Genomic DNA, 13577 nt, shown 5'->3' with positions numbered 1-13577 from the left:
ACGAGTTGCCTGTGTCTCTGAAAAAAAGAAGATGCAGGCACTTTGTGACCTTTTCTTTTTGTTTCAGGAGCATCAAATGCCAGTTTCGTCAATGATTTCAGAAACTCAACGCTCCATAAAATGGAGAGAATAAATAACCCAGGGTTTGGCACTTTTAAAAAAAAATCTCACAGCAGCATTTTCATGCAATTAGCTGCTTTGAATTAATAAGAGTTAATAAATAATTAAATCATTGTATGTGCTGAAGCAAGTTGTGCTCAAGTAAGAATTTAAAAATGCCTATTTATTTTGTCATTCCCTGCTCAGAGTAATTAATCATTTACAATGTTTTTTAAGTATTTAAGAGTCAACTAAGTGGGTGCTGCTATTTAATCATGGGACTGCACCAGGCTTCTGCCGTGCTAATTTCCTGTGCGCTGAGATAAGGTAGCCATGGGAAGACTGAGAAATGACCCTCTTTTTGGTGGGGTTATCCTGGTTCTACTACACAAACTATACAGAACTGGGTTTTTAAAGCAAAATTTAGTGATTCAGCTTGGGAATAAAGGCTTCAAAGCCTCCCCATATCAACAAAGACATGTTGAATGACCTTGGAAAAATCTCTTTCCCTCCCTATATTGCTTCTGTTTTTCTATCAGAATGATGAGCAAAATCAGCTATATTCTTGGTTAGAAAGAGACAAGTAATTTTTTATTATATTAATTAGAAACTGTCCAGCATTACTATATATGATGAACATTCTCTCTCAAGGTTAGCCTGAAAGTAAAAAAAAAAAAAAAAAAAAAAAATCCTGCTTGCTCTCCCATTAACAAAAGCCAAGCACCCCAAGGAATTGTGGGAATGCTTCTCCCATCCTCCCTGTGGTACAGATTTTTTTCTTGTGTGTTTAATTATTTTTTTTAAAACAGAGAGAAGTGCATCACATTTCACCATAGCTGACAAAACTGACAGCTCCCCACATCCTTCTGCATTATTTAAACATCATCTGTTTTTGTACAGCTAGGAATGTTCTGAAAGAAAGTGTCATTTCCCATGGGCAGGAACATTTTAAAGATTTTCTGACTATAACGTGGACTCCCCCCAAAAAAGAGTTGTGTAACAAGTAGAAGAAAATCAGAAAAAGAAGTTTTGTTATATATGGATTTGAAACATGAAGTGTAGAATACAGTTAGCTTACTTTCAAAAGCTGGGTGGAAGCAAAAGGAATAAACAAAAGACAAGGGTTTGAGAGAAAGATGAGAGTGAAGCAGCAAGGTGGTGGTCAAAATACATTCTAGAGACTAGATGCACCTGTGGAGCTTTGCAAAATGGCTGCAGTTTGCATTTCTTAAATACTGGGGCAAGGGGTTGGAATATATACTAGCAAAGGAAGCAGCAGGTGATTCATGTACCACACCAAAGAAAACTGCATGCAGATTACTGACCAGAAGAATAGTAATCTGCCTGGTTTAGTAAAAAAGTGGTTGTGACCCTTTATATCCTTATAAACCACACATTCCTTGGGGAATTTGTCACTCATTTGCACCCTTGGTGCAGAACAAGTAAGACCCTAATGCAGCCGGAGGTTGCAGAAGGTTTGGAAAAACCTCACGGAGCAGAGGAACATGGTATGAGGAAGCACTGCAGTCAGAGAAACCAGGGCCCATTCCCACCTCTGCTTCAAGGCAGGAATCTCTGTGGGTTCTGGTTCAAGGATTTCATAGGCTAAGTTAACATCTTCTGTCTCACGAAGTAGCGCGTAGATGGGCTCGATCTGCTCATTAAATCTCGCCACGAGTGTCCTTGCATCCTTTTTGGGCATTGCCGACTCATCTTCTTCCACTTCAGTCTCACAGAAAGTACAGCGGAAAGTTCCTAAAATGAAAAAAGTTGCTAAGCATCAGGAGAAAAGCAACAAGCCCAGCCCTTTATGCAGCGTTTTAAACAAGGGTGCTTCACTGTTTTCTTTGCTCAATGCTAAATAGCTTTTCTCACTCTGACAATCTCTTCCCACACACAGTGTACCTGGTTATTACTTAAGCAGACAAGAAAGCAACAACCACTTTGATGTCACCCAGTGATACCCAGATTGGGGTGCAGCTTCTTGCCCAGATGTGTTACAGTACCACTATTGAGACATTTCCTAATCTCACACCCTTTCTTGCTAGACATTCAAAATGTCACCTACGGCTGCACTGTGATAAAAAGCTTCGCATTACACTCCGAAGAGTTCAAATATCATCTGCTCCAGGTACTCACATTGCTATCTCCCAGGCCACATGAACAATTCAATTTCACAATGAAGCAGGGTGTAGTTTTACATTGCACCAACTACTCTGCAGTAACTGCTAGTTTAACTATTTTCACCTTGAAATTACTGCAAAAAGATGGCTTCTCCTTCTGCTGTAAGGCCAAAGCACGCAGACTAGTCATTCCTGTGGAGTAGCAAAAGCATATCCCTCCTCACCCCCGTATTAATTTCTTGAAATTAAGAATAGTAAGCTAACACTTGTATGAGTGGCAACTGAGAATAAGCTTGTTTTACAGACCTCATCAGGAGCTAGAAAAACAGGTCAAACAAAGGCAACTGAAACGGTTGCATGGCAATGCAGTTACAAAAAAAACACCCTACTGAACTCCTGCACAGCAGGCCTTTCGGTTTCATCACTCCATCTGTGAGCAGGAACCTTAGGGAAGTACACGCGCAGTAGGACCTCACCATATGGTCTGCTGCGAGGGGAGCGGCACAGTGGAATGACTTGTCCTTACAAATGCTGGACACAGCTACGTGTCTGCAAATGCTGTGCTCACACCTCGGGATTTCTCTTGGCCCTGTGTGATATTTTTTTTACTTATCCTTCCCGTGGCACCTACACACATCTAGTATCATCTCTTAGTACCCTAATGAAGAAAGAAAAAGGTATCTTTTTACTAACAGGGAGCCTGAGGACAGGCTGTGTCAGGGAAACGGCATGTTTCTGTCTAACAATCAGCGTCAGCATCGGCACGGGAGCCTGCTGTATCACTGACACCAGCTACAAATACAGCTGAAAGAATGGGGTTGGCCCAGGACACTTGGGCATGACGTAACGGGACAGGCTTGCAAGCCAGGGCTTCTGGTATCTCGTTCTGCTGCTTTCACAGATTTGCTGGTCTTGTCACTTCATTTTTGAGTGTATCTCCTTCTCTGCCTGTAACAGAGTGATAAAAACAGACCTAACTTCTTCACTGGTGGCTGTGAGGGCTAGACAATGCTTCCACAGTTCTTGGAAAACGCATAAAAGCACTGTTTATGACAGGAGGCAGAATCTGTTGCCTCTCACCACAGTCTGTAGAAATGCAATTTTCTACGTTGGCACCATCTGAAATAGCTTTTGCTCATTGTTACTTGTAAATTAATCCAAGTGTGTTGTCTATGTAGAGTGTAACATGTACAAACTTCCTGCAAAAAAGTCACTTTGCAAAGTTTGTCACATCTCTGTAAATGCTAAAGCACCCAAGAACTGCAGTATGTGACATAAAGGGTAAGTAAATAAAGTGCTCTCCTCTCCCATCCAAGCACAAAACACTGTGCTTACTTTTTCATCCTGCAAAAATTGCCACTATTGATTCAAGAACGGAACAATTATATAAGCTGTCAGCCCGGCAAAAATTGAAGCCAAAGTTTGGTCTCCTTATCCCACATCTGAAGCTATCAGCATGACAAATTGGCACAAGTTGAATCAATTTAAAATAATTAGCACATCTCGGTTCCCATAATGGACTAAGTGAACAAACACAGGCTAACAAAGAAACCTCTCCTCTTTTTACAACCTACCCCCTCACCACACACCCCGAAGTCCTGCTGTACAGGATGTCCTGAGACAGCTCATGCTTTTCGCATGTCTGTTTGTGAACACTGTTACGTATTTGCTAAAGACTAAAACCATGGGGAGAATGGTTTCAATTCACAGGACCAAAAAATCAGACAATAAATACAGCTCTAATGAAACGGAACTCCTGAAGCTATCGTGGATTTGCTGCAACTTCCACCCCTCAGGGTTCTTCATAAGCAAAAAAATAAAGTTAATAGATGAATTATGTAAAGAATCTGGGAATGAGTGAAATGACAAGCTTCCTCCATTAATATGCTGATTTTTTTTGAGGTGATGCAGCATTTCAGAGGAGGCATATGTGATCAGAGAACCGAGAAGTTGGCTTGCCGTGGCAGATGGCATTTATATGTTGCAAACCTCTTCTGTTAGACATTAAGAGGTCACAAAATGTCACCAGAGCTTTTATGACATGGCACATCACATCAGCAGTGACACATTTTCCTCACAAATGTGTATTGCATATGACAAACATGAAGTGAAGCCCATCCAAAGGCTGAGAATGGCCATGTTCCCACTCCAGTGATGTATTTCTTCCCTCAGCCTGGACACAACTGATAGTTTTCCATGCAAATATGCTGCATAAGCCAGGGCAAACAGACAACCCGGAGCTTCCCTGCACCTTGGAAGTATCAACACAGAGCACGTGCATCCCCTTCTGTCCACACACACCTAGCTGTTCCATGCTCAGGCACACAGCAGACTTCTCCGACAGCATGTTAAAAACCAGCCATCTGAAAGGGATCTCCTCATCTGCTCCCTGACTCTCAAGGACTGATACACTGGTAATCTGGCTCCCCAAGGCGTGCTACGATTAACGCAGCTCAAGCTCTGAAGCATAGGGCCAGAATATTTGCAGCTAATTCCTAATGACTTGATTTCACTCGAGAGGAGGAAAAGGTCAACCACCCACACACATGACAAGCACAGTGTCCAAACGTGCGTGCTACATCTGCTCTAATTCGACTGTATGCACAAACACAATGGTGCAAGAGGAGCTTCCAGAAGAGAGGAGACATCAGAATTAACACTGATCCCACTGTGTTAGTTTGGCTCGTCACATATGTACACATTTAACCGGAATTGAATCTGGCCAGGGATGTTAAAGACACAAAGAAGGTCTTCTGCTGGATCACAGAATGGTTCGGGTGGGAAGTGACCTTGAACACCCAGTTCCAACCCCCTGCCATGGGCAGGGACACCTCCCACCAGCCCAGGCTGCCCAAAGCCCCATCCAGCCTGGCCTTGAGCACCTCCAGGGATGGGACACCCACAGCTTCTCTGAGCAGCCTGCGCCAGTGCCTGGAAGAATCCAACTTCAACTCCAGCCCAAAGGCATCTTCCTTCCACTCTGTCTTTTGGGACACTGCCCCAGACTCACACTACTCTGATACTTACAAACTCTTTAATTTTCAACCTAAATTTACTCCCATTCATTTCAAATCTATTTGCTGTTGCGCTGCAAACTGTACCTCACCTCAGCTAGCTTCCGTCTTGTTAATCCTTCAGGTATATTTACAAACCGCTGTCCTACTCATCCCCTCCACCTTCATTCTGCAAGGTTAAATAAGCCACACGTTCTTCTTCCCCTTATAAAAGTGGCCACCCATTCGTTTGACCACGTTTTCAGGCTCATTACACACTTTCTGCAGTTTGCTCTCACCTTTCTGCTACACAGGCAAAGCTGCAGTGTATACAACTCTCCAGATGAGATCTCCCAAAAGCCCAATGGCGTTAGTGCTTCTGGGATAACTACTGAGACCTTTTAAGATCATGAAAGTGCTGCCTCAATTATCACAAGATCTTGCAATGCTTCCAGACCTTTCTTCCTCTGCACTTTCCAGTTGATGAGCTCCATGTTCACAGGAGACGTTTGCAGTAGATGCTGGGTACATGACACTGTACTTCACACTGAAATCTTTCAGCTCATTTTTATTACTCCAGCCTTCATCCTCATCCAGTTCTTTATTCTTGACTGCAACCACAAAACATTAAGGTAATTTGTTTTCAAAATCTCCTACAAGCTTCTTTTAGAAGAAGCATTATTACAATTACATGGAGGGTGATCTAAGGCACAGATGGCAAAATTTCAGCAGCATCTGCAGATTTGAGCGGTACTTGGTTTGTAATGCCTAAGACACGCTTCTCTGGAACTTCTGTTTCTGCAATAAGCGTGCAGTGCTTTTACCCATTATCTTCCAGGGTCCAGAATCAGGCATCTCAAATGAATTAGGAAAAACAGTTAATGACAGCCTTAGAGAAATTTACCTAGAAATGACCAGTCCAAGACAAGACAGAAACATAGCTGACCTGAAGGGTCATCAGATCATGTTCCTGCGGCTACTGGAGCCGTCTTCTTCCAGTAAATGGCTGACTTTTACACGTTTTTAGTTCTTCTGCAGCAAACCAGAGAAAAAGTCCATTATATGCACACAGCTCATCTTTCTGGCTGAGCTAAGCACAATTGTTTTGGAAAAAAAGTCCGTGGTAGAGAAAATGTTATAGGATGTGCAAGCAACATTAATTTCAGCACTTCCTAACCCTGAGTGCTTCTTCATGTGATGTTAGAAAGGGACTACTGAATATCTTGAGGAAAGGACAGAGCTTCCTAGGTTCCTACCAACAGGGAACCAGATGCGTGCCTATCACCAAGTGATGCTGCGCTGACACCTGCAAGGTTCATCAGCAGATGTGAAGCCCTCTGCTCCTCACAGCCCTCTGCCATTTGGCTGAATGGAGTAACAGAGAAGACGACAACCTGCTAGCGCGGCGTGGATCGGCTGCAGGGGGAAGCAGGGTGTCTTGCCAACTTTCTTCCTGGCAACAAGTGGTGATCAGATGGAAACACCTCAGGTCCTGCTCTGGCTTCTCAACAGAAACGTGCTTTATGGGATCCTGGTACTCTACCTGTTAGCCCCAAGCCCGAGGCTTCCCACCCAGCTCCTCCCATGTGTCCCTATCCCATTTCCTGGCTTCTTCCCACTCCAACACTTTGATGGTCCTGTCCTCCTTGCTAGCAAGTCCTGGCCTACCTGGTCCTGCTTGCTCAGCCTGGACTCCATAGTCTCTCACTTCTCAGACCTCCCTGTCCAACTTTCTTTCCCTGGGTGTCTTTTTCCAGTACCAGCCTCTTCCCACTCCCACGGCTCTCTGACCTATGCTCTTTGATCCATCAGTTCTGCTTAATAGGAGCCCTGGCCTGTCATCAAATCCATTTCCTGCTTCAAGACAGAAGATGAAATATCTTTTCACAGCAAAACCTGTCATTCAGAACATTACAGCACAGGCAAAGGAATATACATGTCTCCTGTCTCCTATTCTGCTTTCTCAGCCCATTCTTTAAAATGGCCAAACCGGTTTTGATGAGTTTTTCCCACGCAGTTTAAGCTCAGGTGGATGCATAGAATGGAAAACCTCAGCATAAAGTAAATGTTCGACAAATTTCTGAGGGGAGGGGAGGGGAGGGGAGGGGAGGGGAGGGGAGGGGAGGGGAGGGGAGGGGAGGGGAGGGGAGGGGAGGGGAGGGGAGGGGAGGGGAGGGGAGGGGAGGGGAGGGAAGGGAAGGGAAGGGAAGGGAAGGGAAGGGAAGGGAAGGGAAGGGAAGGGAAGGGAAGGGAAGGGAAGGGAAGGGAAGGGAAGGGAAGGGAAGGGAAGGGAAGGGAAGGGAAGGGAAGGGAAGGGAAGGGAAGGGAAGGGAAGGGAAGGGAAGGGAAGGGAAGGGAAGGGAAGGGAAGGGAAGGGAAGGGAAGGGAAGGGAAGGGAAGGGAAGGGAAGGGAAGGGAAGGGAAGGGAAGGGGAAAATCAGAGCAATTCCTATCCCCTCCCTCCACAAACAGTCCACGCTCATTTAATGGCAATACTTAGCACCCTAAGTAATAGGCAGTGCTGTCAGTACAAATTATAATTAAGTTCCTTTCATTTCTCATTGATTTTCAGGATTTAGAGGACTACTTACGACAGCACCTAAAGGCACTTCTCTCCTGAATCATTACAGACAAAAATAGTAGGTTGAGTGGCTACAGCAGGCCTGGATCGTTATTTACCACAACAACCTCCATGTTAGGATGTAAGGACATTCACCTCCGAGCAGTGGCAACCTGAGGGATTAAACTGAAGCAAGGAGAGTTTTAAGGACTTTAACGAACCAGGCTAGTAACAGAGCTAATTGTTAAAACAGTTGTTGGTTAACTGCATTAATGATGACGCAGATTAGACTTCAGCAGCTGTTCATCTTTAGTGACTCCTGGAGTTGAAGGGACTGCTCAGCCTTCATTAAAGCATCCTTAGCATCTCAATGAGAAACCAATTCGATGTGTCTGAGAGGGAAAGGCGTTCCTGCCCCAAGGAAAAATGAGTCTACTCTCAATTTTATCGCCTAGCCTTCCCTGGCCCCATCTCTCTTTTCTCCCCATAGTGGAGACCTATAGTCCCAAGTACATTTATATTCATATTTGACTTCCAAACATCCAGTTGCTTTAGGCAAAGAACAGAAAAAAAAGCCAAATAAACGTCTCCTGAACACCACATCAATACTATTCTCTCTGCAAGCATTTCAATGTTTCTATAAATGCATTAAAAAGCCAATTACAGAGCGCAGTGTGTTATATAAAATGCAACGCCACATCTCATCTTTCTAAGACAGGTTTCATGGTCCACTGGATCTCCAGCTCTTGAGGACATGCCACAGCCCAAGGCTGACTGCAGTGCTCTGTCTTGAAATGTGACACAGAAAGTGTTCATTCTTCTATCAGTCCTGTCTGGACACCCCAGTCAGTCCAGAGCACATGCTACTGTTAAAGCTTCTTCTGGTACAAACAGTGGACCATGTGTAGGAAAAGTCACCGTTTCGGGAAGATTTGGTAACCCAAATTCCACAGTGAAACATCTAGTGTTGCCATTGAAACCGAAAACGCAGCAGGCTTTATCCCAACAGTCTGAAGAAGTTTGCTTTAACATTTAGCTGCAGAGAAGACAAGGTAGACTGCAACTGAGCTACCTAACGCTGGTCAGACGCAGTGACAGAGCAAAGCCAGAACAGGCTGGCGATGGCTGAAAGCAGAGAGCCGAAAATTCGGCGTGCAGGTGCTGGCCAGGAGAACACGGTCAGCGCAGCGGCTGCAGCTGGCAGCCAAGTGCGCAGCACCCCTCAGAAAGGCACTACAACCACAGAGACACAAGCCAGATGAGGCTGGTGATAAATACAGCAGCTTGTCCCCCAAAGCTGAAAACTCTCTTAGTAGCAGGCTAGGGAAGCACAGCATCTCCTCTCTCTCTCCCCCTCTTCTGAAGGGGTACTACCAGGTATATACATCTCAGGTTATGGGCAGAGAGGACAGAAACAATCAATACTAAATGCTGCCTGACACATCCTATTGCCAGACCCTAGACTGAAATTTGTTAAAAACATCCTTCATATCATAATTCTGCCTCAAATGAGCAGGGATGTGTGTGGAGTGTGCATTTAGTTCAGCTACAAATGGGGCCAGCAACAAATAATATACCTAACACCTGAATTCAAATCTGAAATTCTTTGTGAATTTTTCTGTATCATCTGAATTCCTAAGAAAGTTGTGTTATCTCCAGTTCACAAATGGGAAATCAAGAACCAAAAATTAAGTGAAGTTCTTTTTAACACTAAATACGCCAAATCTAGACCCAGTTTCTCCTAGGTAAGTACATATTCTAGCACAAAACCCACTGAGTTAAGAGCTATGAAATCAGTACTTCTCAGCATCAGGCCTTAAGGTTTTAACACAGGTTTGTGTGAATTTGGGAAAGAGCGAGGATTGTTCCCCTGCTCCTCAGGACAGCATTCTCTGTCTAACCCACACGCACAACAGGTTTGGGAAGCAGTCTTAAATACTTCTCCTGTACAAATACTTCTCCTCCAAATCAACCTCCAAAAAAGGTTTATTTTGGGAATTTGCTAAGTTTAAAAAACAGTATTTGGTCATACAATTCAACACCATTTCATAATATATGCACAACGTACAGCTCTGACTTCTGAGTACCTGATTTTGAGCCCTAATAACGCTTCTTAAACATTTTTCTTGTTTAATATGGATTCAGAGTAGTGAATTGCCCACCAGGTATTAAAGAGAGAGTAAACACTTCATTTGGGATTAATGTCAATCGGTTTCTTTTCAAAGCTTCTATTACTGTAATATAGATACAGCAGACACAGCATTTAAGAGCACTTAGGCAGTAGCACTATTTCTGATTCAGATGAGGTAATACTGCAAGACACGTGTTCAAGAGGGTTCAAAACCGCAATTCTCCAACATATGAAGAACGATCCAAGCAATTTGTTTAGAAAATAAAAAGAAGACGGCAACTTGTGGCAACAACAACAACAAAGGAGATAAAGGCACACTCTTAAACACACAGCAGTATTAGCAAATGGTGAAGGAAATATATTCTGTAATTGCCATCAACCAGTGTCTCACTACAATCAGAAGGAAATTTCACTTAGCTGGTGCATATGTTCATGTATTATTTATTCTCCCTAAGAGCACTGTGTAAATGTATAAAAACTGAGGGACTGGCAGTCCTGGAAACAGAAGGTCTCTCTGTTAAGCTGCAGAGCAGATTTTACTCAGGCAGTTACATTTTCCTAGGCGTAACTTGGAAAAATGGTGCTGCTAGAATGTTATTACAGATGGCCAAACATAGTGTCCAGCACTTCTTCTGGACCCTCTCGGCACAAAATGAAGCCTGCTGTTAACAATAAAAATAGGAATTGTTGAGGTAAGATACCCTTGGCAACACCTTGGAATACGTAAGGACAGCATTTCTCTTCCTTGAAAATCTCAAGCACCTAGGGACAAGGAAAAAGAAGCAGAGAAATGTTGTGAGACTCGTTCAAGAGCCTCCTGTGTCAGGCAATGGCAAACATGAAATAATTCCCATGCCTGAGATCAATCTGTCAACCCACATTGGCACTTCTGGTTTTCTGGGACAGACCTATTCTTCCACGTTTGCTCTAACTACTGAATCCCTTTAGCAACATGCAACATATTCCCTGAGAAGAGGGATTTACAACTCTGACACACCTCCTGTGCCACCTGTAGTCAAAAAGGGCAACAATTTCAATAGAAGATGGTTCAGAAATGCCAATAACCAAAAATCCTTGCTTCCAAACTCTTTTCAGAATTAATAGGCGGTAAGGAAAATTCCCTACTGCATGACTTTCCTCCACAAAGCTATGAGGACCTCCAACAGAGAACAATGAAGATTAATAAAAAAATAAATAAATTAAATGTCATTTTCTCCTCGTTATAATAAACTCCAGTTGAAAAGAAGGTTACACAAGGGATGCTGAGGCTTTGCATTTCATGCAAATCTGCTCATGTACACACCAGAAATCTATTTAAGAACAAAGAGCAAGAATGAAATACTTAAACCATTGTCCCAAGGCACTATTTGAAAGGCCAACAGGCCAATGTCAGAAGCGTGCATTTCCATACCAGTGCTTCAAGCAGCGGCGGGCCTTGGAAGCCTGATGGCAGCAGCTGGCAACACCAAGGAGGAGGAAGCAAGACAGTGAGCTCCGCGCCAGTGCGTTGTTTCCAGCTCTTTTCAATGGCACTGCAAGATGGGCCGGCACAGAAAGGACACGCTGCTCTTCCGTCTGCTTTTCCCTTTTTGTTTTCTGAGAGGCTTTGGAGGCCCTTCACAGGAACAAAGCAGGTTTTTCAGATGCTGGTTACTTCAGAACAAAGCCAGTCTATTATCAGAGCAGACGTCACATTATCCTCCTTTCCAAAGGTCTGGAGCAGCTAACAGGCAGCACTCACTGAATCTGCTGTTTACTGGTGTAACAGATCATGCTCCCAGCCTGCAGTTTTTGAAAGGTGCCACAATATAAAACAGCATGAGATAAGAATGGGTATTGCTCTCCAATTGACTTTTTGCGATGCGCTTTTTGCTGGGAATACAAAGGATGATGCAAGTTAGCATTTTTTATCAACTACCTTGTATTCTCACTCATTCAAAAGGTAACAGATCCCCTTCTGACATGTGCACACGTATACTTTGCCTGGAATTCCTACCTGTTAACTCTGCTGCATTACAGAGTATTTTTATAATTTTTAATTTGTCATATTTTATGACATTAAAACTCATGTGTGTCCTGTAAGCAAGAAAACTGGAGTATCCATGTACTCTTTTTTGCACCTTTAGCTGTTCTGTACCACCATACCCCCACCCCATTCTTTTTCTTCTTAATGCAATGCCTTTTAAAAGCTCCTTTGTCTTAAAGTTGTACTATTGTTCTTCACTTTCTGATGAATTATTTTTCTCCCTACCTTGTGCAAACAGGGCACTTCTGACGAGGCAGCCAGAACTTCTCCAAGTCATGCCACGCAAAGGGCCACCTCTCATGGCCAGGAAAGGATTACGGCTGAGCTAGGGGCGTCCAAAGGAGTGAAATGGGAAAGCTTCCTCCAAAGATGGTGCACTCGGTGCCTGCCTGTCCTTCTTCCACCCCTTCTCTTACTGACCATCGCTGTAACAGGGAACAGTGCTGAAAGCCCTGACAGCTTCGTGGCACAAGAAGCGACTGGCGAGAGGACCTCATTTTCTCATTAAATAGGAAAGAGAAAGCAAATGGAAGGAGAGGCACCATGGGGCTGAGCCGAGCGCCAAACTGTAGGAAGGTACCAGGATTACTGTGGAGAGAAAAAAGCTGGCAGTTTCAAAATGACAGAATCACAGAGAATCCAGGACGTCGCCTGGAGCACCAGCGAAACCTAACACGCTCTAGGCCTACCAAAATGCCCCAAAAAAGAAACTAGAAGGGGAATTACAAGGCGAAATGTACAGCAGAAACAGATAAGACCAGTGTCCAGAATACAATCCTGGCCCGTGGTACCGAGCAGGACCCCTAGTGAAGCCTGGACTGAGGTCTGGGTAGCTATCTCCCAGATGGTTTCAGAGAAAGAAGCACAATGGGAGTGGGGGGGTGGATTTCTCTCTTACCTTCCAGAGAATGACCTGACCTATCCCTTTTCATCTGATTCACGCAATGAGAACCACACGGGCCTACGCAGCTGAGGAAAATGAACTAAAATGATAGCATGGTCTGGTGAGACAGCAGTAGTGCCCCAGGCACATGTTAAAAACTAAGCATTTCTGCTAACAACCCTTCAGAGACCAAATTCTTGTCACTCTCACCTATACTTCGTACTTAGAAAGGGGGGGGATGTTTTCAATTAGTGCTCTTCTCAGAGGGAAAAACCTTCTACAGCTAAGGGCAATTTTTGCTTTCTGCACTGCGATCTCTTATCGCTGGTTTCATGGTAAAAATGAGTAATGCTGACCAGAAGAAATGGGAATCTTCTCGCTGCAGAGTATGTGTACCACCCATTCCTACCTGCATCCAAATACTTAAGATTTAGAGACCACCCCCTGAGTACACAACTTTAAATTACTGTCTCACTCTAGCAACCTGCATGCCAAAAAAAAAACAACAAAAAAAAAACAGTTTGGAAGTGCAGAGACACTGAAATAAACTAATTCCCAAGATTATTTCAGTTATTAAGAGACAACTAAGATGGGAAATCTCAGGTGCTAGAGATGTAAAATACTAAGAGTTGGCCCTCCCACAACAGCACACAGTAGAATAGATCAGAAATAAAGCCCATAAGACACATTTTCCAGCTCAGCCTGACCTATACCTAACAAGAGATAAACCAGTAAAGTAATTTATTTCATCATCTGCAACAC

General features: G+C 43.8%; 1 protein-coding gene across 1 annotated transcript in view; it reads right to left on the bottom strand.

Annotated features, from left to right (window-relative positions):
- GTF2E1 (general transcription factor IIE subunit 1) overlaps nt 1-13577 on the bottom strand; it is a 55464-nt gene that overhangs the window by 8380 nt on the left and 33507 nt on the right. Inside the window, exon 3 of the mRNA XM_035540261.2 lies at nt 1653-1854. Coding sequence (XP_035396154.1) covers nt 1653-1854 — 202 coding nt within the window. The remainder of the gene's footprint in view (nt 1-1652; nt 1855-13577) is intronic.

This window comes from Cygnus atratus, chromosome 1 (assembly GCF_013377495.2).
Source record: "Cygnus atratus isolate AKBS03 ecotype Queensland, Australia chromosome 1, CAtr_DNAZoo_HiC_assembly, whole genome shotgun sequence".
In the NCBI taxonomy this organism is placed as follows: Eukaryota; Metazoa; Chordata; class Aves; order Anseriformes; family Anatidae; genus Cygnus; species Cygnus atratus.
The sequence above is the reverse complement of the archived record's forward strand: the minus strand, read 5'-3'. Positions and strand labels throughout refer to the sequence as shown.